The sequence below is a fragment of the Aquila chrysaetos genome, chromosome 8, assembly GCF_900496995.4.
Source record: "Aquila chrysaetos chrysaetos chromosome 8, bAquChr1.4, whole genome shotgun sequence".
Taxonomy (NCBI): Eukaryota; Metazoa; Chordata; class Aves; order Accipitriformes; family Accipitridae; genus Aquila; species Aquila chrysaetos.
The window spans coordinates 2,435,759-2,459,198 of NC_044011.1; the positions used below are offsets into that span (position 1 = coordinate 2,435,759).

At 56.2% G+C, this 23,440-nt stretch overlaps 2 protein-coding genes across 4 annotated transcripts; one reads left to right on the forward strand and one right to left on the reverse strand.

Moving 5' to 3' along the window:
- Positions 1 to 1,638: 1,638 nt before the first annotated feature.
- CBX1 (chromobox 1) lies at positions 1,639 to 14,051 on the reverse strand. 2 transcript variants are annotated; one of them, XM_030021945.2, is made up of 5 exons: positions 13,887 to 14,051; positions 5,448 to 5,623; positions 4,730 to 4,907; positions 3,902 to 3,996; positions 1,639 to 3,225 (listed from the first exon to the last, which is right to left on the reverse strand). In XM_030021945.2, exons 2-5 carry the CDS (start codon positions 5,585 to 5,587, stop codon positions 3,081 to 3,083), a joined length of 558 nt encoding a protein of 185 aa, XP_029877805.1. In that variant the 5' UTR covers positions 5,588 to 5,623; positions 13,887 to 14,051; the 3' UTR covers positions 1,639 to 3,080. The 2 variants fall into 2 exon arrangements, with proteins under 2 accessions (XP_029877805.1, XP_029877806.1); XM_030021946.2 differs by having other exon boundaries at positions 5,448 to 5,620; positions 13,887 to 14,009.
- A 355-nt stretch (positions 14,052 to 14,406) lies between these two features.
- SNX11 (sorting nexin 11) lies at positions 14,407 to 22,855 on the forward strand. 2 transcript variants are annotated; one of them, XM_030023292.1, is made up of 7 exons: positions 14,407 to 14,492; positions 18,609 to 18,657; positions 18,958 to 19,044; positions 19,399 to 19,499; positions 19,756 to 19,854; positions 20,041 to 20,253; positions 21,705 to 22,855. In XM_030023292.1, the coding sequence occupies exons 2-7, from the start codon at positions 18,637 to 18,639 to the stop codon at positions 21,844 to 21,846; spliced, it is 663 nt and encodes a 220-aa protein (XP_029879152.1). In that variant the 5' UTR covers positions 14,407 to 14,492; positions 18,609 to 18,636; the 3' UTR covers positions 21,847 to 22,855. The 2 variants fall into 2 exon arrangements, with proteins under 2 accessions (XP_029879152.1, XP_029879153.1); XM_030023293.2 differs by lacking the exon at positions 14,407 to 14,492 and adding an exon at positions 14,688 to 14,812.
- The last annotated feature ends 585 nt before the right edge of the window (positions 22,856 to 23,440 follow it).

The following is a 23,440-nucleotide window of genomic DNA, read 5'->3' on the forward strand; positions in this document are numbered from 1 at the left end:
CGAGATGGGAGCTTAACCAGCTCTGCACCTCCGCTGCTGTCACTCGCATGTCATGCCATGCGCTGTCAGAGGCGCAGGCTGCCTGCCAGCCCGTAATCAGGTGAAGTGCAGACCTTTCATTTTCCGAAGCAGGAAGCACTTAGCCACCAGCGGGGCCTCGTGCCTCTGATCTCGGCGAGAGCCGTGGCTCAGCGGCCCTTTGAAACAGTGTCCGGCTGCCGCCCGAGCCCTCAGCGTGGCAGTCGGGCAGCTTCGCGCCGGTGCGGTTGCTTTCCCGGACAGACCCTGGTTTCTGCCAGCCTCTGCTGTGGCGCGGGGGGGACAAAGAAACTGTCTCTGCCTCTGCCTTGCCCCGGTTCTGGCAGCCCAGGGCAGCAGTGAGCTCCAGGAAGACACCCTCATCATCACCCACACATCTCTGAGCCTGTTACGAGGGCTGGGAGACTATTTTCCCGTGCCTCGCTTTCTTGAGAGGTGACCCATCCCGCTTACAGAGTGCCACAGCCAGAGACAACCGGTACCCAGAGATCTGGTGCCTGCCGGCAGCTCACACGGGAGCCCCACGTACTCGGTGCGGCCACAGTCCCACCCCCAGGATGGAGCAACGTGCATCTTCCAGCTACCTGCTGCGATCGATCGCCCCAGAGCCTCCCTAGGGAACCGCAGCCTTCTTACGTTCAATTAAGTGGACGTTACCCCTTCCATCTCTAGTGATTAATACAGGTTTAATTGCTGCTTCTGCTGGCTGCTGGGGCAGGGCAGATATTTCACCGTCCCGCTGGGTATAGGCTGTGCTGTTGCGAATAACCTGGATTTCAACTGGCTGCGTAGTTTTGCAGCCCTGAGTGCCAGCGAGGGGCTGGCGGAGCCCCTCTTCAGCCCTGAACACCACACAAAACCTCCCTGCCTCTCCCTGCTCCATCCTGCACCCTGCAAACACCAGAAACCTCTGAGCCAGGAACCACAATCCTCCTCCCAGGAACGCTTCAGCCCACTCTGCTGTCCACAGAACTGCGTGGAGTGTCAGCTGGGCTGAGCAGAGGACAGGTCTATTCTCCATGCACAGGAGCCTGTGGCCTCCAGCAAGGCCGTATCAGGAATAAAGCGAGGCCATCTCCATCTTCAGCCAAACAGTCACCAGAACCATTGCCAGAGCTTTAAAAACCCATCCGTAAACGCAAAGCGACAAAAGTCTGCTCAATGTTCAGATGAGAATTGAAGTAAAGGTCACTTACCCCACCTCTGGTGCCGGATCCTGGCTAGGAACACACGCAGCACACGCTCCCTGCTCAAGCAGCATCTTGCTACATCAAACGAGGTCCCAAATCACAGCTAGTCCTCTTGTCTCCAGGGGCGAGACTCGACTCAGGCCTCTAGACACTAACCTCTACGACACCTCTTCTCCAGATGGAAGTCAACATAAATCAGAACCCGCTGTCAGCTGCTCCAAAGCTCCTGCTGCTGTCGACACCCAGATCGGAGCCACCGGCTAACCTGGGCTGCATCAGAGCTAACCTTGCTCAGAGAGAACCACAACCGCAGGCTAACTTCCCTCCGTGACCTGCTCTACACCTCGTCACTCATCTCATGGACAAAGAGCTGGAGGAAGGAGCAAGGTAGAGAAGAAAAAAATCAGGATTATAAATCTAAAATTTTATTGAGACAAAAAACTGACAGAGCTTGGTATGAAGTTAAAATCCAAACACGTACTTTACATTTAAACAACGTTTTCACAGAAACCTAAACACATGCTTTTAAAAAAAGGTTTGTACAATGCAAGTCTAGATACATACCACCCTACAAGGAGGTGCCAGGAGTCTGGTGGGGCTCATGACTCCAGACATTAAATAGTTCAATATTTGTAATAAATCTGATTAAAAAAACAAAAAACTCAGAAGATTCAGGGTAACACATCCGGCTCCAGCACCAATGTCTGGCTTCCTATAAACAATCACTTGTTATGGGAGAATATGGAATTGATTTTTTTCTTGTGCTGCTGTTGATTTCCTCTCCCTCCCACAACTAAAGGGTTCCCAGCGCTGCTGGCTGGACAGTCAAATTAAGGTGAGTAAAGGTACAAGTAGTCAGAAGTCTCTCTCCCCCCCAATTTTGAGAAATAGCACCTTGTAACGGAAAGAAGGGTAGAAAGGCTTTTAAAGGGTTAAAATCCATTCCTGCCCCGCACCCCACCCTCCCACATACAATGCATGTGTCAGTAACTGGCAGTTCTGCTTCAGGACAATACGAATCACAAGTTTGCATTTTCACAAGTCTCCCCTCATCCCCCCCTACCCCCCCTTAAAAATTGCTCGCAGGGTTTTGAGGATCTTGGCTCCAGAGATTTGGACATTCACAGTTTCAGTCTCATGTCAGTGTCCCTGTCTCCTTAGTTCTGTCATCAATACTGGGCTCTCCCCCCCCCCCCCCCCCCCTTTTTTTTTTTTCCTTTTCTGAATTCAGGTTCTAAAAAAGATCTGGAACATTGTCACCAGACCTCATGTCCCTCCCCCCACAATGAAACAAGAGACCAATTTCCCCACATCCCTCCCCCCAGCCCCCCAAACCAATACACCAGTAAATAGCAAAAGAAAAAAAAAAAACAAAACCTACACACATGCTACGCCGTAAAAATGCAGAGTTAACACTATTGGGAAGAAGGCTGTGGGTTGCTGAGATGGTCTTTGAAGAATAAGCAGTATCCATCTGCACTCCCTTTCCCCAGCCCACCCTCACCAGTGATAGTCCTTCATGGAAGGGGCTTTGCTTCCTCTCCCACAAGCTGCAAAATAGACAGCCTCGAAACAAACACCCCAATTTCCCCCCCAACTCTCCCAGTAGCCCCCTGCCCTTCCCTCCCCCCCCCCCAAATTGAGCCGGGCTGGTTTGAATCTGTACACAGCATGAAGCTGCATAAAGCAGTTGAGCAGCTGCAGGGCACAGAAACCATACTGGTCTCTTCAAAGGGCATCTTCTCCAGCCATCTCTACGCTCCCAACCGAGCAGAGCTGCGTTCTCTCCCTCTTGCTCAAACCCACAGTTCAGATCTTTATACAAAGGCTGGCCAGAGCGGGTGCCAGGGGTTAGTTCTTGTCCTCTTTCTTGTCATCATCCTCTGAGGGGTAGGAATGCCATGTCAACCTCTCCTCATAGAACGAGATGACCACCTGGGGGCACTTGATGTTGGCTTCCTTGGCGGGGACCAGGTCGGCCTCGTCGGAGTTCTTCCTACAGGCCAGAGCAGAGGTGCAAGTTAGGGGGCTGCGGAGGGGAGGCAGAAGAAGTGGAGACCGGAGAAAAATCAAGAAGCAGCAGATAAATGGAGTCCCCGAGGCGCTTGGGGGATCCAAGCGACCCCTTCCCGAGTGGCTCTGGAGCAGGGAGAAGCAGCACATGAGCCCAGGAAAAAATCAGGCATGAGTTCAGCTCTGTGTTGTCGGGGATGGGGAGAGAAGCCAAATCAAAGCTGCAGCCCTGCCCCCAGCCACTCCGTACTTCTGAAACGGTGCAAAAGCAAATGGCTCTCACACCTATGCCTGACTGGTTTGGCTCCCACCTGCGCCAGCGACAAGCCCTGTGTCACTACAGCCGAAGGGGACGCGGTCATCGTCACGGCTCTCCTCTGGGTGCAGCCTTCCGAAACTGCAGCCCACGCCATGACACCATGCCCCTCTCTCTCCCCAAGCTCGCGCCTGCTGCGGGGGGACATCTTAAGAGCCACACAATCCCAAGGGCCCTACCTGCTCGTTTCACATCCACGTTAGCCTCAGCGCAGAGGGTCACCTCAGGCAGCAGCGCCATCGCGAGAGATTTCATGCCAGGTAGCAGGGACTCCCCAGGCGCAGGTCCTTCCCTCTCTGGCACAGAATAAGTGAAGAAGTGACAGACACAAAGACACACTCACCACTTCATCAGGAACATGAGCTCCCCGCTGGAATCCGTGGCACCAATGATTCGCTCTGGCTCAAATCCTCGGGCAAAGCCTCGTGGTTTCTCCGACTGGAAAGAGACAAGTTTCCGCTTGTAGCATCACCAGGGTGACAGCCACAGCCCTGTTTCTTGTCACCAGGACACACTGGTGGCTGTTCAGAAAGGCTCTGCGTATCAGGTGCTCAAGCTATAATGACGAAGGCCAGCGGGGAACTAAGAAGACCACTCAGGTGTAAATCCACTGCATGGAGGTGACCTCCTGCCTGGCAGCACGGCAGAATGCCCTGCAGGCAATCTGATTTCCAAGGCCATGCTGGTCAAACTCTTGTGCTGGCCAAGATTCAGCAGCTCCTGGGATGAAAACCAGACTGCAGAGCCTTTAACTGTCCCTTTTCACAAGCAGCTGTTGAGCACTCTGAGCAGGAGGCTCTCCGCTCCACCTTGTTCCCCCTCCTCAAGGGGCAACAGGCAACTCCTGCCTCCTGTTTCACCCCTTCTGCGGCTCTTCAGAAGAAGCCGGGGCTCTGTACCCTTTTGGTTCAAGAACTGGCCTTTCGATTTAGTGCTAGTACTGGCTCAGCATTCACCAAGAGGCCTAGCTTAGACAACAGCTCACGCCTCCTTCCAAAAGCTACAGCTTTTCAAAAGCACTTCAGCTGTGTCTTGCTGAAGTGCAATAGTTTCCCTTCCATGCAGCAGAACAGTTTGACTGAGGTTTTGGAAAAATGGCTGCTCTAGCTACTAGAAACCATGCCAAAAGCAGGGGTAGGGAGGTGAGCACAGAAACCCCACCCTGCCTCACCTCTTCCTTCTTCTTCTTTGGTTTGCTCTCCTCCCCTTTGTCCTCCGTGTCAGACTCTGCTTTGCGCTTGCTTCCCTCAGATTTCTCGCTCTCATGTGCAGTTTTCTGGGACTGAAGGAACTCTGCAATGAGGTCTGGGCAGTCAAGGTTCTCTTCTGGCTCCCATGTGTTATCTTCACTGCAATCAAAGACAACAGCTTAGTTTTACATAGGGGCAGCTTGCTGCAGCTTTCCCTCCCAAGAAAAGTCCTGACACCAGGTCATGCGGAGATGCTGAGAGAAGCAGCCGGCTGGATGCAGGTGTCCTTGCCCCATGAAGCAGGACCCTGCCCTGATCCAGGCAGGGATGCAAGAGGGCAGGGCAGTTATTTGCCTTCTTGGGACAGAAATGCAATTCATTTTATCTGGCTGCTTGTTTCACACCAGGTTTAAGTGGGGGAAGCCCCACCAGGGCACTACACAGCCTGTTTGCAACACAGAAACGGACTTTCTCACCTAGGCTGTGCTCCCGTCGCCCTGATTAGAGCTCGAGGCATTTAGCAGTGCCGTTTTTATCATTACGGCTGTCCTTGGCCTGTTAGCTCCATTTTAGAGACAAGGAGAGACGCAGGGAGACTGAGCTACCTGCCCGGAGGCTTTGGGAGCCAAAGGCAGAAGAGATGCTCGTGCTGGAGCAGCCCAGCACCCACCCCGCAGCAGCAGGCAGGGAGGCACTTACTCCGAGAAGCCTTTCCACTTCAGCAGGTATTCCACTTTGCCTTTTACCACTCGCCGATCCAGGACCTTCTCCACCACATACTCCTCCTCCTCTTCCTCTAAGACCTCTTCCACTTTCTTCTTGTTCTGTTTTTTTCCCATTGTGCTGGCCAGTTTTTCAGCTTACGGGCGACGCTGCTAAAAGAGGAGAGAGAACCACAGGTTTGTGTCAAGGTCAGGTTTGCCAAACTTACTGGATACACACAGGCAAAGCACAGTGCAGGAATGCTGCTTTGGAGAAAATAGGCACATCCAAAGTAGGTAACACACAAGGAGATGGGCCAGGATGGTCCTGCCAGTTGAAAAGGCAAACAGGAGTCTCCAGCAGGAGCTGCTGCATTTACACAACGCCTTTTTGACACACAGCTTTGGCCTTTTTGTCTCCCCAGCACCTTATATATTTCACCAGTTCCATCAAGACTCTGCCTGATTCCACCCATGCTTTGTCCCTGCTTTCAGCACACCATGTCTTGACCTCGTTGCTCCCATGTGTTGCCCACCGACCTCCAGAAATGAAGCTGCATCCTATGTCAGCTGCTCCACACCTTGTCATTCCTCTGCCGAGTCCCGCATGTCCCCCCCCGAATCTGTTCTCTCCCCTTCCCTCATCTTGCTGGCCTGCCCTTCAGCTAAGTTCAACCCTGCCCTGAGCTGCAGAAAGCACTTGCGGAGCTGTACAGCAGCAGGAGGGAGACTGCACACTGCTGATATTAACTGAAAGTTAATAAATAGTTAATCCAAGTTAAATACAAGTCACAGTCCCTGATACCAAGCTCCCCATGTTCATTTCCTTGCTGGTTCATGGATGTGCACTCTGGGATATTTATCTAACTCACCAACCCAGAAAATGCTTTTTTTTCTCCTTATCTTCCAGAGCTGTTCAGACAGTCAAAAATTCCTGCATAGTATCCAGTCCTTGCTGGGAAGTGGCAGAAGTGATGCAGAGCTAGGAGAACTCTCTGGCCCAACACAGCCCAAGGCTACCAGCCGTAAATGCCGCAGCACACAGGTAACGTGTGACGGGCAGCCGTCGGCGTAGCGCTCTGCTTTCCGCTCGCGGAGGGGGGGACTGCAGAGGAGAGGCAGCCCTGCCAACACGCCGGGCGCTTCCCCCAGGCTGAAACGAAACACCTCAGAGAGCCAAAAACCACAGAGAGGCCCCGCTTCCCTGCTGAAACCCAGCTCGGACCAGTAAGAACACCACAGCCCGGCAGACCCAGGGTCAGCCTCTTCGCGCTGCTGCTGGGGATGGCCGTGCGCCTCGTCCCTGCCCTGTGTCCCTGCTGTTGGGCAGGTGGTTCTGCTAAAAACACGCCTGGTCCTTGCAAATGCTCTCCAGCCACTTCGTGGCTGCTACCAGTTACACCGACAGGTCCCAGCCCCGCAGCCAAGATCCTGAGCCACCACACAGCCCTGCAAGGGAAGGCACCAACGAAGCATCTGCTCGTGTGAGAAGGTGACACTGGAAGGGTTTTTTCTTTAGGTTCAAGGAAAATACAGAGCCCTCTAGTACCTTGACCGCATCACCAGCCTCTGCTCCAAAGAAGTCTGCGCAGCCAGCCGAGCACGCTGAACAAGTTGCACTGATTTAGATTGACCAAAGGGTCAAGAGGTTCCAAATCTCCCCATCTGTTATCTCCGATAAGCAGCTACGCCATCACGGAGAGCCACTGGCAAAGCTGGCAACGAGACCCAGACTGCCTGAAACCAACTCTGTACCTCAGCCTCCCAAAACCCCACCCTGCTGAACAGCTGCCCAGGGAGCTTTCACAGCCTAAGCGCTGAGGAACATGACTTCTCTTTTATTCCAGTAAAATACATATTTTCTGCCAAGCAAAATGACTGGTGAGCAGGTCAAACATTACCTGCCTGGAAACTTCCGTCTTGCCACTCAGGTTACCATGAATCTTCTAGAATAAATTTCAGCTGGCAAAATCTATGCAAACTGGGGCTGGTTTATATGGCAAAACAAAAATCCTGCAGATTTACACTGGCTGAAGGCGATGTCAGAGTTCAGCAACAGTCTCAGCTCTCGGGGTACAGCTGGATGAGCTCCCTTGTGCACAAGATGCTGCTGAGCTGAGTGATCAGCTGCCATTAGAGTATCCTTCAAAGGGGAAGTCTTAAAAACAGGCCCCACAAAGCTCAGAAGACGTACTGCCAGTTCAGACAAGCAGAAGCCACAGCAGAGAGGATGGGAGGGAGCACAGCCGAGCCAGCACCCTCCAGACCACCCCGTCTCTGCTGCTATCTCCAGACAGGGCTCGAGGGTAGCCGAGGAGAGCGGAAGAGCACAGAGGGAGAAAGCAGCAATTCTCTGCTTGGCAGGCACTGGACCAATGTGTTTGTACTTTGGACCCCGCTACTGTACTGCTGCTTTCAACCTGATCTTGGTGTACGAGCTGTGCCAGCGCCTGGGCTCTTGCCTCAGCAGGGTGATCAGCCTCCGACCGTGCTTGCTGCCAGACAGACATCTTCCCTTTACACCCCAGCCCTGCATGCACCAGCCACAAGGCGACCACAGCCTCCTCACTTGATGGCAATGTTGGGGTAGAAGGAGGAATGGACACCTTCCCCCTGCCACGGCACCCAGAGCTGGGGCTGCTCATGAACCAAGCAGAGGACCGGCAAGAAAGGCCCGGCCAAAGTGTTTGCTAGCATCTAGGGGTGCTTGGTGGTCACTGAGCAAGTTGGGAAGTCCCAGAGCCCGGGCTCTGCATCGCAAGCCTTTTCCTCCTTCTGCTTGTGTTCAGCACTAGGTATGTCCCCTGCCTTTCTTTTAACTGGCAGTCTCAGAAGAGGGCTCGGCACCTGAACAGGCTGCAGAGCAGACAGGGACAAGGGAAAAGCTTGTTCTGCTACTGCACATGCTGTGCTGTGCTCGCAGAGCTCCAGTGTCCACCAAAGGCGAAAACTAAACCCACTCTAAGTGTTAAATGAAGTGAGAAGCTCCCTGTCCTGTATGGATCAGCAGCTGAGGTGGTAGTAGGGATATTCCCGCAGACAGGCAGTACTTCCCCCATGGATCCTTTACTCAATGCCAGAGGACACCCAGCCCCCCAAGGATGAAGTTTTATCACCCTATTCAATGGGGGCAAAAAAAACCAACCACCTGGAAACAGCCCACTAAAACAGAGCTGTACAAGAACATGCATCAGAGAAGCTTTTCCCTCCTCAACTCCTGGGCTGACATACACTGACAGCATCTTTAATCAGATGCCAGACGGAGGCAAACCCGAAGCAGCGAGGCTCCCGGTTGCCTGCGGACTCACCGAGGAGGAGGCCAGGCTGCCTGGCACCGCCTCAGCTGGTGTGCAATACAACAATGTAAAGCCTGCAGCCCACCGCCAGCATCTAATCCCCGAACAGGAGCCAGCGCTGCAGCGGGAAGCTAAGAGATCGTGTTTCACTCTTGAATTCTTCAGGCAGTTCCTTCCTCCTGTGCAGGACAGCCTTCCTCCTCTCCATCCTCCTCCTCTGGCACCGCATGGCCGTCAGAGAAGGGGGCCAGAGCCGAGCATGCCACGGCAGAGGAGATTCCCAAGAAGGTGCTATCGCTCCGCCGGCTACTACCAGAAAATAAATTCCAAGACAACCTGGAGGGGCTAGATCTCAGGCTTCCCCTCTCTCAGCAGGGACTTCTGTTCAGCTGCAGCCAAAAGGACTTTATTTGAAAGCGCTGTGGTTATTGCTTGGAGATGGACTTGTTTTTAAGGCACCTAACGATGCTCAGCTGGATCGCCAGGCCACTTGCGCAGCTTCCTAAGGCGGCAACTGGATCAAAGAGTCTAATGGTAGAGTCTGGCCAAGATGAGCTCAGAGGGGAGTTGCTAGAAGTAGAGGTGGTGTGTAGGACAGGTAGGTGTGGAAAGGGAAATAGAGAGAGGCAACAGAGCAGTGCAAGCAATGCAACACTGCGGATCCATCGTTTTATTGTGGTAAGTGCTGGGCAGAGAAAATGCAAATCCAAGGCCAGGAGCAGTTTGAGAAAAAGCTTGCCAAGGGGAGAGACAAATATACCAAAGGGCTGCAGCAACCATATCTTAAGCGTATGGCAGGCAGCAACCTCTCCAAAGTCCCCAGACACTCAGGGACTGTTCCTTTCAACAGATGTTTCCCCGTTTCTGCTAGAGGCATTTACACCAGAGTGCCAGTGTCACCCCCTTGCACGGGCCTGCTCTGCCTCTGTGGGTTCTCAAGATGTCTGCTCCCACACAGGCACAGGGCTGGCACCCAGCTGCCTGCTGACAAGCCGTCCCCTCGGCATTTGTCCCTGCAGCAGGGACAATGTCTGGTTTTGCCTCCGGAGCCTTCAAGCCAGAAAGGTGCTCTGGGCAGATAAGGCCAAGCTGTAGTTCACAGCGTCTGCTGCTAAAGACAGTACAGATTTTAGTGTTCGAGCCAGCAGCACAGAGACAAGCTGCTGCACAGGCCCCTCGCTGCACTGCAGTCAAAAACGCAGCTCGAGTGTGAGAAAGGGACTTCAGCCCCCCGGGGGGGTACAAACTCAACTCGTGGCTTTATCTGCGAAGCATCTGAGCTGCTCCCCACACCCTCTTCCTCCACGTCAGGAATGCCTCTGTGGAACAGAGTGCTCGACAAAGATTTCAGCCTTCTGTGACCGGGAACATCCAAACCCTCCAATTTTAGTTATTAAAAACAAACCACAGCCACCCAAAGTACTGACTGGTTTCTAGTCTCTGGAGGAAGGGGGAGAGGCTGAACAATCCCCGTCTACTTGGACGTGCAGCGCAAGGAAGACTTACCCCGTGCTCTGCTCCCTCATCTCCAGAGCTTTCACATAAACACATTTCACTCACACCAAGTTCCTGCACACAGAGGTGCAGAACGAAGCCGTTTCATTTTGCCTGGGCATTTTTGGGGAGGGCAGACAACTCCTATTACATTTACACAAGCAGTCTCATGTCTATAGAATTTGGGGCTAGATGACTCCTGCCTGAGAGAGACTTCAACAGTAGTATGTTTCCTAAAATTCAGCTTCAGTTTTCTACACTTAATGTGTGAAAAAAGTTGGCTTACACCGAAAAATATGATTTCAAGACAGACTCAGGATGGGCCTATGCCAGATCTTTCCATTTTCATTCGCTGCTTCTTACCTAACACTCGAGGCAAAGCTGAAATCCTTTGTGAAGAGGAAAGCAGAACAGAGAGAGACCAAAAGCATAACTTCTTGGTCTGCAGCTAAGAGGAAAAGGATCCAGGACACACCTAAGCCACTTGAAAAGATTTCAGACTCCGGTAGAAGGCCATGAAGAAAGAGACCCAGCACAAAGGTGTGTACAAAAGCCTGCATTATAGGGGCAGGAGCAGACAGAGGAGCAAGAGCTAGCATTGACAGCATGTCATCGCAGTAGATCAGTGAAGCACATGCTGGTAGCATGAGATCTCCTGGAGAACAGCATCCAGGTAGTGAAACCACTACCAGACAAACACAAATTCACTGAGCCCCGCTGGCTGGGACCAGCTGGACCTTTGGAAGATCGCAAAGCTCTACCTAATACCATTCCGTGATGCCTGGTGCTAATCTTTTCAGTAGAAAGTTTAAAAAAGGAAAGGAAGACCAGACTACGAAGAAAAATGTGGAGACCCAGAGGTTTAATTTGCATACAGACTAGTTCCATTAGTTGCATCTTAAAGGATTAACAGTTCAGCTCAGCTTTAATGAGTTTTAAACTTAAAACATTTCCTCCTCCTGCCTTTCTCAAACTTGGCTGGGATCACTCATCTCTTTAAAGACTTATGAGCACGCCAAGTTTATTCCACACGCGCCAGGGAAAGGCAGCAGGCATCTTTCTTTTGAAGTGGGAACAAGCATGTTAAGTCTTCCACTCTCCAGAACCTGAAAACAGCAGAAAACATTTCTGGAAAGTTTGAGTGAAAGCTCAAGCCTTTGAGCGGAGACCAAACTAAAGAAAAGCCACAACCTTCAAGCTCAGCCACATCATTTCCAGTTAAATTCACAATCCATGAGAGAATGCACCTCTGGATTTGAGAGAAACACACATGCAGCAGTAGGAACGTTTCCTCCCTGCTGAAAAAAGAGAACCTGAGGTAAGAAATCCCGTCATGCAGACAGGAATTTTGTAACGTGAAGGTGGACACAACTTCTGAACTCTTTAGATCAGATAAACACTCATGGAGTCAGAGCAGGGATTTAACGTTCTTCTTCCTTTTGTAGAAAGATGAGAAAACATTGTCCCAAGTGCTGCAGGACTCCCAGCTTTCCAGTGGCCCCCCAACAACGCTCCCCCTCCCTCTCCATGAGCAAACCCAGGCCCCTACAACACCTTCCTCTGCCAGCCTTCATCCTTAGGGACAGAGCAACCGCATCTGGGGGCACTTCCCCCAGCAGCCCCACGCCCAGGAGCTGCCTGCCGGCGCTCGCAGGCCCTTCACCTGGTTATTTCTGCATTTCACTGGCATTGGGCAGTGGGGTTAGAGCAGCCACATCTGTTTCTCATCGTTTTCACTACCAGGATCTCAAGCACTAATAGGAAAGTGTGCCTGGGTCGCAAACCCTATGGGGATCGTTGACTCCAAACATACCCATCGCAAACACCTTCCTCTCTCAAATGCACAAGAGATTTTCATTGGTTTTTTTCTAAAGTTAATAAAATCTTTCACAGATAGAGCCTGTAATTATTCAGCCAGAAAGCCCTTTTATACTTTGATCTCTCGGTTTTATAGGGACAACATATGAGCTTGCTGCTTCCAAACTGATCAGCCCAATGCCAAGAGCACTGCCCCACCTCTGGGATCCTCACACTCAGCCCCCCGTCTCCAATGCTCCCCACCCAAACTCAGGCCACTTTCCAGTCCCTGCCATCTCCTCCACGCCACACGGGAGTGGGTCAGCTTCACAGCACAACCCTGAGCCAAACCCCACTGCCACCCTCTTGGCCAGCCCCTGCACTCCCGGGGCAGTTCCCCATCTGCCACTTTCTCAACAAAGCTTCGCCGCCTCCTTGTCCAGAGATACAAATCCCATTTTGGCTCCATCACCTTCCCTTTCCAGAAGTCCTACTCTTCCCCCAGATGCTTTGCAACTGACATTCCAAGTGCAGCTCGACTTCCCCAGCTCCGAAACCTCCTCCCTTGGCAAAGGAGCCGGAGAAAGCCAGCTCTGCTGGGGAGCTGCCCCAACACCCAGCCCGCGCTGCAGGTGAGCACGGACTCGACCCAAACACAGCTCCTGCTGCAACTCCCCCCTCCCCTTCCCCAGCGCATCCCTGCTTCCAGCCTGTCAGCCACAACCTCCCGTTTCCTCCAACTCCTCCCAGCCCCGCACCGAGGTCTCTGCAGGAGAGCTCTCCCCCAGCCCCAAAGCCCCACGTCCCCCCAGCTCGCTCCCCAACAGCTCTCCTCCCCCTGGCCCCCCCGGGATCGGCTGCCGTCCCACTCCCTGCCCTCCTGCAGCCTGCTGAGCCGCTTCCCGCTCATTCTCCCCGCCAAAAGTTGACACTCATCCCCTCCTTGCTCTCACAGCAGTGGAGCCTGAATCCCCCTCCTTCCCCAGCCTCCCCCTTTCCCTGAAGCTCTCCCCCCAGGGAACACCTCCCTTCCCTTCCCCTCACCCCAGGGGCTCCACCAATGTTTTTTTAAAGCACCGTCCCATCCCAATGCCACCTCGCCCGCCCCAGAGCAGGGACCCTGCTCCAGCCTCTCCCCTCCCACCGGACAATTCCACCCCACAGCCCCTGCCCCTGCCCCAGCCCAGCACCCCCCCCCCCCCCATTTCCCCAGACCCTCTGCAGCAGCCCCTTGTTCTCTCCTCAGGCACCAGCCCCCTCCCAGCACCCCGAGGCACATCTTTCGCCTCTGTCCAAAGGCACCCCCCGCACCTCGCCCCCCACCCCTCAGAGCCTCCCTCACCCCTTCCTCTCCCCCACGGACCCTCCAGGCCCAGCTTTGTCCCCGGCCCAGCCCCTCCTCACTCCCAGACTCGGTCCCCCCCCCCCCCCCCTTGGAGGGGCACAGCCCTGCCAGCACATCCCCCTCCCCCAGCACCCCCCCCACCCCCCACTAACGCTTCTCCCAGCGCCCCCAAACACCCCCCTTCCATTAACACCCCCTCTCCTATCACCCCCAAACACCTCCCTCCTCTAAACCCCCCCTCCCAGCACCCCAACCCCCCCCTCCACCAACACGCCCTACCCCAGCACCCCAAACACGCCCCCCACCCCCCTCCCCAGCATCCCCCCCCGCCGCAACCGCCATCTCACCACCCTAAACACCATCTCCCGCGCCAGCCCTCCCCACCCCAGTAACGCCCAGTTCCTCCCCACCATCGCTCTCCCCCCTCCCAACAACCCCCCCCGCCCCCCCCCCCCACAGCCCCCCCCCCCCCCCATCCGCGGCCCCACCCGCGGCCCCCACTCACCTTACACAGCCCCGCCAACGGTTCACCGAGGGGAAGGGGCCTAGCGGGGTACGGGGACGGGCGGGCGGGGCGGGTCGGTTGGCACCGTCGGGCCTGGCCGTTCTCCGTCCGCCTCCCTCGAACAAAAGAGCCCGGCCAACCCCAGTACCCGCCGCCGCGCACTGCGCCTGCGCCGCGACCCGCGCCCGCCCTGCTCCGCCGCGGGGTACCCTGGGAAACGTAGTCCGCCACCGCGGGGAGACATTGGGAGTCGTAGTCCTCCGCCTTTTCCCCCCCTCCCTCCCCGCCCGCCGCCGCCGCGGGGTACAGTGGGAGCTGTAGTCCCCCGCTCCGCTGCCGCCCACGCGGGAGAGGCTTTTTTTTTTTTCCTTTAGGTTTAATCTCGCCGCTTCGGTGGGGATCGCAGCGCGGCGCGGCGTGGCCGGGCCCCTCGGGGAGGCCGCCCGTTGCTGAAGGCCGCAGGCCGCTCCCCGCCGCCTGAGGGGGTGGACTACAACTCCCAGCATGCCCCGCGCCGGAAGGGGAAGGGGGGGAGAAAGCACCGCCCTCGCTATAAGGCCGCCGCGCCGCCGCGCCGCTTAAAGGGGCCGCGGCCTGCTGGAGGAGGTGAGGGGGGCTCTGAGGGAGGGGTAGGTCCGGGGTGAGGCTCTACCGCCGGTGGTGGGCTTGGGGATCCGCTGGGCCCCCGCGGCAGGCAGCCCCCGGTCCTTGCCGGGGGATCCTTGGCCCGCTCGGGGCGGTGGGGCAGGGCCCGGGTCTGGCCGGTGCTGGGGCGGCGGGGCTGGGCCTCACCCCCTGCCGCGGCCTTTCCCGGCGGGGCTGGGCCGGGCCGAGGCGGCGGTGTCCAAATCAGCCTCCTTACAGGGGTATCGAGCCCCGAGAACCGTGGCCGGCTGCTGCGGGACCGGGCCGGAGCTGTGGAGAGGGTAGAGCGGTGCCGGGGCCCAGCCCCAGCCCCGTTCTCACAGGGGGGGGGCGGCTGGGCTGGGCTGATATTAGTGTGGTCAAGCGTCTGGGCTTTGTGTTGAAATGCTGTGGCGTTGGGCTGGTTGGGGACATCCCCTTCCAGTGTCCGTGCCTTGTGTTGAAATGCTGTGGTGTTGGGCTGGTTGGGGACATCCCCTTCCAGTGTCCGTGCCTTGTGTTGAAATGCTGTGGTGTTGGGCTGGTTGGGGACATCCCCTTCCAGTGGGCAATGGTGGACCAAGGGGGGGTCCTGATTTGGAATGGGGAGCCCTTTCCTTCCCGTGTGGGAAAACAACCTCAGAAAACCCACTCTGGTGTCGGTTGTGGACAGCTCTGTCCAAGCGTGACAAGCAAAAGCAGAAACAAATGGGACTCGTTCCCTTTTTTCCTGCTGTGGAGCCCCTCTGTGAGGCTTTCTTCAAAACTCGAGAGACTCTTGTGTGGCTGGATGTCGCCTGGAGCAGTGCTGGGCTTGCGCGGATGGATGTGAAGCCTCGGCTAGCCTGGAGCTGGGGAGGGAATGGAGCCGGGGGAGGGAGCTCCAAGCTGGACTAAACTATCACCGGTGTGTGCTACTTAGGAAAGAGTACTTGATGCAGGTCCTGCTGTTATGGAGGGGTACAGACTGCTATTAAGGATGTGTTTGAGTCAGCAAGGAAGAAAAAAGATAGCAAGCAAGAGAGAAAAACAAACACTTTCTCTGTCAGCAGTGTGAGTACAGGCCCGGGGGTGGCAATCCACCTGGAGTCAGACCACGTCTGTGGCTCGTTAAGCACCCAGGCTGCCGTAGCCTGGGCAGGTGAAAGTCATGAGGCTCCAGGAGCATGGATGTGGGGTGTTTCTGTATGGCTTCCACCTCTTGTGTCCTTCTAGCTAGAAGACATTGAAAGTGTGAGCCCTGGAAACACTGAAATGCAAATTGTAGGAAGATTAAACCAAACCCAAACCACATATCCCAGGGCCCCTTAAACTGAGGCTTTAAGCAAAAGCCCTGAAAGAGGATTTGGTGTAACTGTTTAAAGCTAACTCAGAGCTGCCTTCTCCATTGGGTTTAAGTTGATTTATCAAGTTAAGGTCAATTAACTCCCAATAAAGCGTAAATAAGATTATGTGTTTCTTGGTACAACTCTGGATCAAAGTATAAAGACGTGAGTGCTCAGACTCTCTGATCTCAGTTTTCCCCGCAGCCTGTCCACCTCCTCGCTGACTGCAGAGAGCCATCTCTGCCCCCACCCCGGCCTAGCTCTCTCCACTCTTTGGAGCACCCTTTCAGTAGCTAGGAAATTAAATTCTTTTTCCTGGCAACCCTCTGCTGTTCCATTAGGCAATTTCTGAGTCTCTCTCTTCTCCCTCCTGCATTTTTAATCTAGGCAGGGCTGTTATGCAGAGCCAAGAGCTCTAAAAGCAATGGGACGACGGCAGCATCCCTTGGGGAGGCCGGGGAACATAATGGTCAAGTTCTGCTGCTGAACTGGTTCTGGCTGGGAGCCCCCAGCACGGGGGAGGATCGGAGCTCCCCCATTACCATGCTGAGCAAAGTGACTCATGTCACATTTGGCTCCTTCACTCCCTTCCTTTCCCAGGGGAAGAATCATGTGTGCTGAAGCGTGGGGGTTTTTTTTGGTAGGTTCCCCTCGCCCTCCCCCTTACAGCTCAAATTGGAAACAGCAGCAGTCTGACCCAACTCCAGCGAGAGTTCAGTTACTCAGAGACATCTTGGAGTGGGCCTGGGTCTCTTGCTGTCTGTCCTGAAACTCTTCTCTGCTGTTATTAATGCATTCTGTGCTCTGCGGGTGGAATCGGATGGCTGAAGTCTTGCAGAAAGTACCTGCAAACCGGTGGAGCCAGATTTTTAAAGTGTGGTTTGTGGCTCAACCCCTCCCCTTGTCCCAGCTAAAATTAGCTCCGTCTTCAGAAGAGCTTTGCCTCACATCTGAGCGTATAAATAAAGGCTGGGTTTCCAGTGCTGCCTGACACTTGGCAGCTCTCATGGCCTAAAAGGCAAGACTCCAGGAATGGGGAACAGGTGAAGGGTTGCTTCGCCTCTGCCATCAGGCAGCTGTGTCCCTCGGGAGCCTGGGCTGTGACAGGCAAAGTCCTGCGCTGCCGGTTCATCCCAGGGCCTCCAAAACCTCTTGCAAACAATCCCGCAGAGGAGGTGAAACCAGGACACGGGACATGCTTGGTCTTCCAGCTCCCCCTGATGAGTATTCCTGGTCTGTGTGCGCACAGCGCGTCTGCAGGGTGGGGAATGAACTCTGTCTCAGAGGGGGTTTCACTGTCTGGACTGTGCATTTATTGGGTGGTGGTGGGGTTATCTCGCTGTCCCCTTCCCCCCCCCAGCCCTGGCACTGTGTTCATGGTGTTGTTGCAGAACAGGAATTACTGCAGGAGCACGTAATGGTGGAGCAAATTAGCTGACACGGTCCAGCAGGACCTGGGAGCGCCGGAGGGATGTGGCGGAGGAAGCGGCTGGTGTGATGGGAGCGTGCGGGCAGCTCGTGGCGCAGCTGAGCTGGGAAAGCTGGGCAGCATGGGGGGCACCAGGCACCTCTGTGGCTCCCCGAGGGCCTCACCAATGCTCGTTGGCCTCCCAGCTCCCACTGGGAGAAGGGGAAGGGGGGGTTAGGGAGAGGCGCAAGGGAGAGTGGTCACAATGCGGATACAAAACCTAGCCGGGTGGGGAAATCTGGTACCGAGTTTGCTGCTTATTCAGGTGACTTGGGAAAGGGCTGGAGAGAAACGTCATATCTCTGTCTGGTGCTAATGGGAGACTTACTGAGGTGGCAGCTGGGGAATGGGTCTGATCTATGCAGGAGAAAAGCAGGTTTCCTCTGGTGAGGGGCAGCGGGGTCCTGGTGTGGGCTGGCTGCTTCACCTGCTCGGATAGCCCAGCCGAGCTCGTGCTGGGCAGGCAGCGAGGGCAGAGGGAGGCCTGTAGGAGAAGGAAACTGTGATAAAAGCAGGGTTTTCTCCTCCCCGGCCAAACCGGCTCCCCTGGCATTTCAGTGCAAACCTGCCCATGCAGGGAGTGGGCCGGGCTCTTCCACCCTGTCTCCCTCCTGCATTGCCAGTTCTGGCTCTGCAGGAGCAAACTGGGGACCTGGGGTCTTGGTGCTGTGCAACGAGGAGGCTGTTCCTGGCTAACGGGAGTTACGCTGGGGGAAAAGCTCTCTGGGACCTGTGTCCGGCTCTCCCAGAGACCCAGTTATCTGCCCGGGAGCAGGGATGTGCTGTGGGAGAGGAGGGCAGGCAGCTTAGCAGGAGCAGCTGGCTGCCCTGTCCTGTCCTCAGGTGCTTACAGCCTGTCTGAGCTGGGATCCCTGCTCACCTCTGTGATCCAGGGATTTCTGAGTGCTGTTCCAGAAGGCTGCAGGATCCCAGTGCCTCCTTGTGGGTAGGGGTGACCTGAAGATGAGTTGTGGAGGAAAGAGGTGCTGCAGGCTCCGGCTCTGGTCGCAGTGCAGTCTCCAGCACACCCCAGCAAGAGCCCAACAGGCCACGTTGCCTCAGGAGCATACGGGAGATCCATGCTGGATGCTCTCTCCCCTGCGGGCTGCTGGATTTGAATGCATCCACTTTATTTCGTTGTGGCTGAGGGGAGAGGATCAGGGAGGGCAGCTGAATGCATATGTGGGGGCTGGAGAGGTGCCTGCTGGATGGGACAGAGGTGTGAGGTACCTGCGGGGGTGCAGAGTGCATGGGAGACCCTGATGTGTTGATCTTGTCTTACTAAATCCTTTTTTCTCTGTACAGATGTTTCCTGCTGGGCTCTGGCTCTAGGATGTTGGAGAACAGAGAGGAAGTAAGACCCTTTTTTACATGGGTTTTGTCTGTTCCTGGCTGGGGTTTGGCAGCGCTGTAGCAGGTGGTCTTGGCTGAGCGCTGTGTCGAGGGGTGAGAGGTGCTGAACGCTGGGCAGGGTCCATGGGGTGGAGCTGAGGGGCAGCTGGTGACAGGGATGGGAGAGGCTGGAGGTGTCTGCGCTGCCCCTGGGGCAGGATGGCCGGACAAGCCAGTGTGGTCATTGGCACCTGTCCCCGGCAGCTCCTCTGAGCCCTGCGAAGGGGGTGACGCTGGCACTCAGGCAGTGTTTGTGCCGTAGGAGCTGACCACGGTGCGTGTTCAGGACCCCCGAGTGCAGAACGAAGGCTCCTGGAACTCCTATGTGGATTATAAAATCTTCCTCCATGTGAGTTGCGGCTGGGGGAGAGGGGTGAGCTGCAGAGCTCAGTTGTGCCGTACGTGAGGCTCATGAGCGGAGTTGTCTGGCCATGTCTGGCTGTGCTGAGCGGGGATGGAAGGAGCCATGAAGGGGGGAACCTTCAGCAGCCCATCCCTCCTTCTGCGCTGTCTTCATGTGGGTCTGAGACCCACCTTCTCTCCTGGAGCCTGCTCAGGTTTTCTAGGCACTTTCAGCTCCACAAAGCTTTGAGGGGATCCTTTAGTCACAGAGCTCAGGGGTCTGTGCAGGTGAGATCCTGCCCTCCTCTGCCTTGCTGCCCCTCAGTCATGTAGATTATTTCCATGGTGGGTTTTTTTGCAGACCAACAGCAAGGCCTTTACTGCCAAGACCTCATGTGTGCGGCGCCGGTACCGTGAATTTGTGTGGCTGAGGAGGCAGCTCCAGAAGAATGCTGGCTTGGTGTAAGCATGCCTTGTTCTCCCTCCCTTACCCCTCCTGCAGCCAGACACTGTTTCCCATTGCCCTGGGGGACACACGTGAACTCCAAACAGATGTGGATAGAAACCCCAGACACAAACGTGGGATACCTGAGCTCCTAGGATCCAGCCCTGCACAAAGCAGGGTCCTGGCTGCTGCTGCCACGGTGCCCCCGTGTCTCCTTGCTCTGGTGCTGGGGTGATCTGACCCTGAACTGCCACCTCTGCTCTGTGCCTGCAGGCCCGTCCCAGAGCTGCCCGGGAAATCCACCTTCTTCGTGGGCAGCACGGATGAGTTCATCGAGAAGCGGAGACAGGGGCTGCAGCAGTTCCTGGAGAAGTGAGTAGAGCATTTGTGAGGGCTGGATGGAGGGAGAGGACACACTGCTCCAGTCTTGCTTAGAAGATGCTGGCTGTGAGGTGGCAGTAGAGCTGCCGACGGTCACCCTGGTGCTGTGGGGCAGGGCTCAGTGTCCTCTGTGCTCCTGGCCACCCGTCTCACTCACCCTCCTCTCTTTGTGCGCAGGGTTGTGCAGAACGTGGTCCTCCTCTCCGACAGCCGGCTGCACCTTTTCCTGCAGAGCCAGCTCTCGGTACCCGAGATAGAGGCGTGCGTGCAAGGCCAGGGCTCGCAGACAGTGACAGAAGCCATCCTGCACTATGCCATGTCCAACTGCGGCTGGGTGCAGGAGGAAGAGAGCCGCCCCGCACTGCTGCCGGGAGGGGACCTGCATGGCAGGTAATGCAGGCAGGGAAGGACGGGCCCGGGGGTGCCACCAGCGGGGCAGCCCCCAGCTCCCTTGCTGTGCCTGGAGCTGCTCTGTGCTGGCTGGAGCAGGCCTGGCTACTGGCAGTGCTGGGAGGCAGCTGGTGACTTGCTGTCTGCACCTCCCCTTGTCAGTGCTTGCAGCTGTGTGTCTGACTACAGCCTGATTTGAAATGGTTGGTGCTTGTGCAAGGGACTTTCACCAGTAGGAAACAGCCTCTGCTGTGAAATAAGAGGAGCTGCCAGGCTTTCTAGAGACCCCTGAATGTTTTTGAATTTCCCTGTCCCATCCTTGCTACAGTCATTTGAGGGAATGAAGTTGAGCACGTGTTCCCCAGCCCTGCACACCGAATGGGCAGGATTCCTGGGGGTCAGGCAATAGGAGCTGGACATATTGGGCTGTCACCAGGAGTCTCCTGTGCTGCCCGGGAGGGTGACCTGTCCTGGCCAAGACTTGGCTGAAAAGAGCTCGAGTCTCTCAGAAGAACTTAAGCTGAGATTTACAAAGGTCTTCAGCTGCTTTCCTCCCTTAATCTCTGGGGAGTGAGGAGCCTTTGGAAGCTTTCAAAGCTTAGGCTTTCTGTGCATCTTGCCTTCGTCCTCGCAGCGTGAGTGGGTTCTGCAATTCCTCGTGCCCATCAGAGCTTCAGAGCTCTTGCTGCGAGCTGGGGAATTAATCGGGCATCTCCCTGTGTGGTGGCTGCCCCTCCTGCAGCCATTTGGGGGTTTTCTGCACCTGGGGAGGCAGCTGACCTGGTGGGAGAGGAGGGCATCCTCAATCTACCACTGCTGCAGCTCCCTGCAAGAAACTGAACAAGCCCAGACATCACCTGTGTGTTTGAGTCCTGTGGCAGGCACGGGGTCCCTGGCTGCGCTTGCTGGCAGCCTGGTGTGTCTGGCAGAGATGCTCGGGGTCCCCCTGCCCCTCAAATGAGGTATTTACCTGCTAAGCAGGAGGCTGTGTCTGGCCTTCTGCACCACCCAGTGCCCATGTTTCTTCATCTTGGTTTTCAAATAGCAGGAAGAAAGAGGTGTCTGGACTCCAGCGAGAGACCTGTTTTTAAATAGAGCCCTTCTGGTTTAAGGAAGGGGTTTGAGGGAGCGCAGCAGCCCAGGCTAATGGGTAGGTACCCAGGCAGTGTGGCTTCCTGCATCTCAGCTGCCAGCCCCATCTGCCTCTCGCCGGTGACAGTCTCCCCGCCTTTCCTGCTCTGGGCTTGCATGCGAGGGTGAGCGGCTGCTTCTGCGGCTGAGCTGGCTGGAAGCTGAGGGCTGTGGTGGGGCTGTGCAGAGGGGAAGCAGCCTCTGCTGTGCAGAAGCGGTTGCGCCAAGGAGGCAGCGGTTGACTTGGAGACACGTGGGCACCTCGGGCCCTGCATCTTCCCCAGATCCCTTCTCTGCTCTGACCTGTTCTCTCTTTCCAGCTGCGCCGGCCTGGGAAGCCCGCAGGGTCCAAGCTGCCTAGAGACCTTCCCATACTGGAGCGACTTCGGCATGGACGATACCCACTCAGACAGTCCGGATGAGCCAGCTGAGCCCTTGGGCGGACGGCGTGAGATGCAGTAAACGGCTCTAGCGACCTCGCCTGCCTTCCCTGGGACCTGCAGCCCTCGCTGGAAGAGGGACCGCTGCTGAGCCGGAGGGCTGTCCAGGCTGGTGGGACTGGGAACATGGCCTTGTCCCAGGCTCTGCGGTGTCCGGGGCTCATGTGCTCTCTCTCTGCTGACGCTCGACTGTCTTTGATGTCCCAGGCAGTGTGTTTGTATCGCTCTTCTCTTTGGAGAAGAGATCTAGTGGTTAGTGAAACCTGTGTTTGTTGTTCCCATGGCCTTTGCTTTCTGACTGGAGCAGTAGCAGGGCTTAGTTAGGTGGCAGTGCCAGCGAGGCTCTGTGGTTTTGGCATGTCCCTGGCCCCGGGTGGGGTGGGATAAGCTGGCTCACGTCCAGCATGATGGAGGAAGGCTCTCCTTGGTGGAGCTACAGGCTGGGAGCAGGGGCTGGCCACTGCTCAGCGAGTCTCTTCAGTTTTGTCCCGTGTTCCCCTCCGCGCTGCAGGCAGGGGAGGCTGCGTTTCCCCGATAACAGCCGCGCTGTGCAGCTCCTGGGGAGGGTGGTCTCAGCTGCGTGGAGCCGGAGCTCACATGTGGGGTGCAGATACCGTATCCACACCTGGAGCCTTCTGGCACAGCTTGCTCCGCAGGTTGCCTGCAGCTGGGACAAACAGAGATGAGCTTCCCCCTGGGAGCATGGGGCAGGGGAATGAGTTGGTGGGGAGGTGGGGGGGGGCAGTTTGTCTCCCCTGCCCTTTTGAGGGGATGCCCCTTTGAGATGGGCTCCTTCCTCGCACACCGATTGCCATGCACAGGGGGCAATGGGGGTCTCGCAGCCAGTATCTAGTTTGCTCAGAAAAAAGGAGCATGTAGCTGCCTTGGAGTCGGTGTCCGGCAGTGCTTGGGCTCTGGCTACTCTTGATGCCTCTCCCTGTGCTCTCCTGCACCTTTTCCTCCCACCCTTCAGCACTGGTGAAGGCAGAGCCGACGTGCTCTGACTTGAAATAAAAATGAAGTAGAAGAGACTTACTGGTTGCTGGCAATGTCTGTCCTCGCTTGCGTGGGTGGAGGGAGCTGAGCTGAGGCCGAGCTAATTGCAGATAGATGGCTTTAGGGAAAAGAGGGGGTTATTGCACCTCTCACCACGGGGCTGGAGCTGCTGAAACCATCGGGGCTGACTCTGCCCTGCGCAGCAGAGAGGTCCCTGGGGCCAGCACGGGATGCTGGGGTGAGCCCCAGGGTGCTGGCAGAGGACAGGCAGGGCTGACGGGTCCCACCTTGGCCCTGAAGCGGGTTTTGTGGTGCTGGGCCCGGCTGTGGAGGGGGTCTCGGCCCCACACGGGGGCCAGGACACACTGGGGAGGGGGAGGGAGGAGGGTTGGAAACCCGTCGAGGCGCATCCGAAATGTCAGGAGAAGTTCATTGCGAAGGCTGGCAGCTGCTGGTGCGCCGGAGCGCCGCTGCCATTGGCTGCCCCCCTTCATGCATATTCATGCATATTCATGAGTGTGCGGCTCCAAATGGCGCAGCTGTGAGGCCAGCTGTGCCCACGGACCCGCTCCTGTGCCCACGCGTGCCCTTGCCCACGCTTGGCCTTTGCCTGGGCGCAG

What these genes read in the sequence shown, in the direction of transcription:
- CBX1 (XM_030021945.2), bottom strand. Translation starts at nt 5,587, where the DNA reads ATGGGAAAAAAACAGAACAAGAAGAAAGTGGAAGAGGTCTTAGAGGAA. An exon ending in CAAAGAAGAAGAAGGAAGAG is followed by an intron (nt 3,997 to 4,729) that starts GTGAGGCAGGGT and finishes GTCTCTTTCCAG; the next exon opens with TCGGAGAAACCACGAGGCTT. An exon ending in CTCATGTTCCTGATGAAGTG is followed by an intron (nt 3,226 to 3,901) that starts GTGAGTGTGTCT and finishes TCTGGCCTGTAG; the next exon opens with GAAGAACTCCGACGAGGCCG.
- SNX11 (XM_030023292.1), top strand. Translation starts at nt 18,637, where the DNA reads ATGTTGGAGAACAGAGAGGAA. An exon ending in TGTTGGAGAACAGAGAGGAA is followed by an intron (nt 18,658 to 18,957) that starts GTAAGACCCTTT and finishes TTTGTGCCGTAG; the next exon opens with GAGCTGACCACGGTGCGTGT. An exon ending in CAGAAGAATGCTGGCTTGGT is followed by an intron (nt 19,500 to 19,755) that starts GTAAGCATGCCT and finishes CTGTGCCTGCAG; the next exon opens with GCCCGTCCCAGAGCTGCCCG.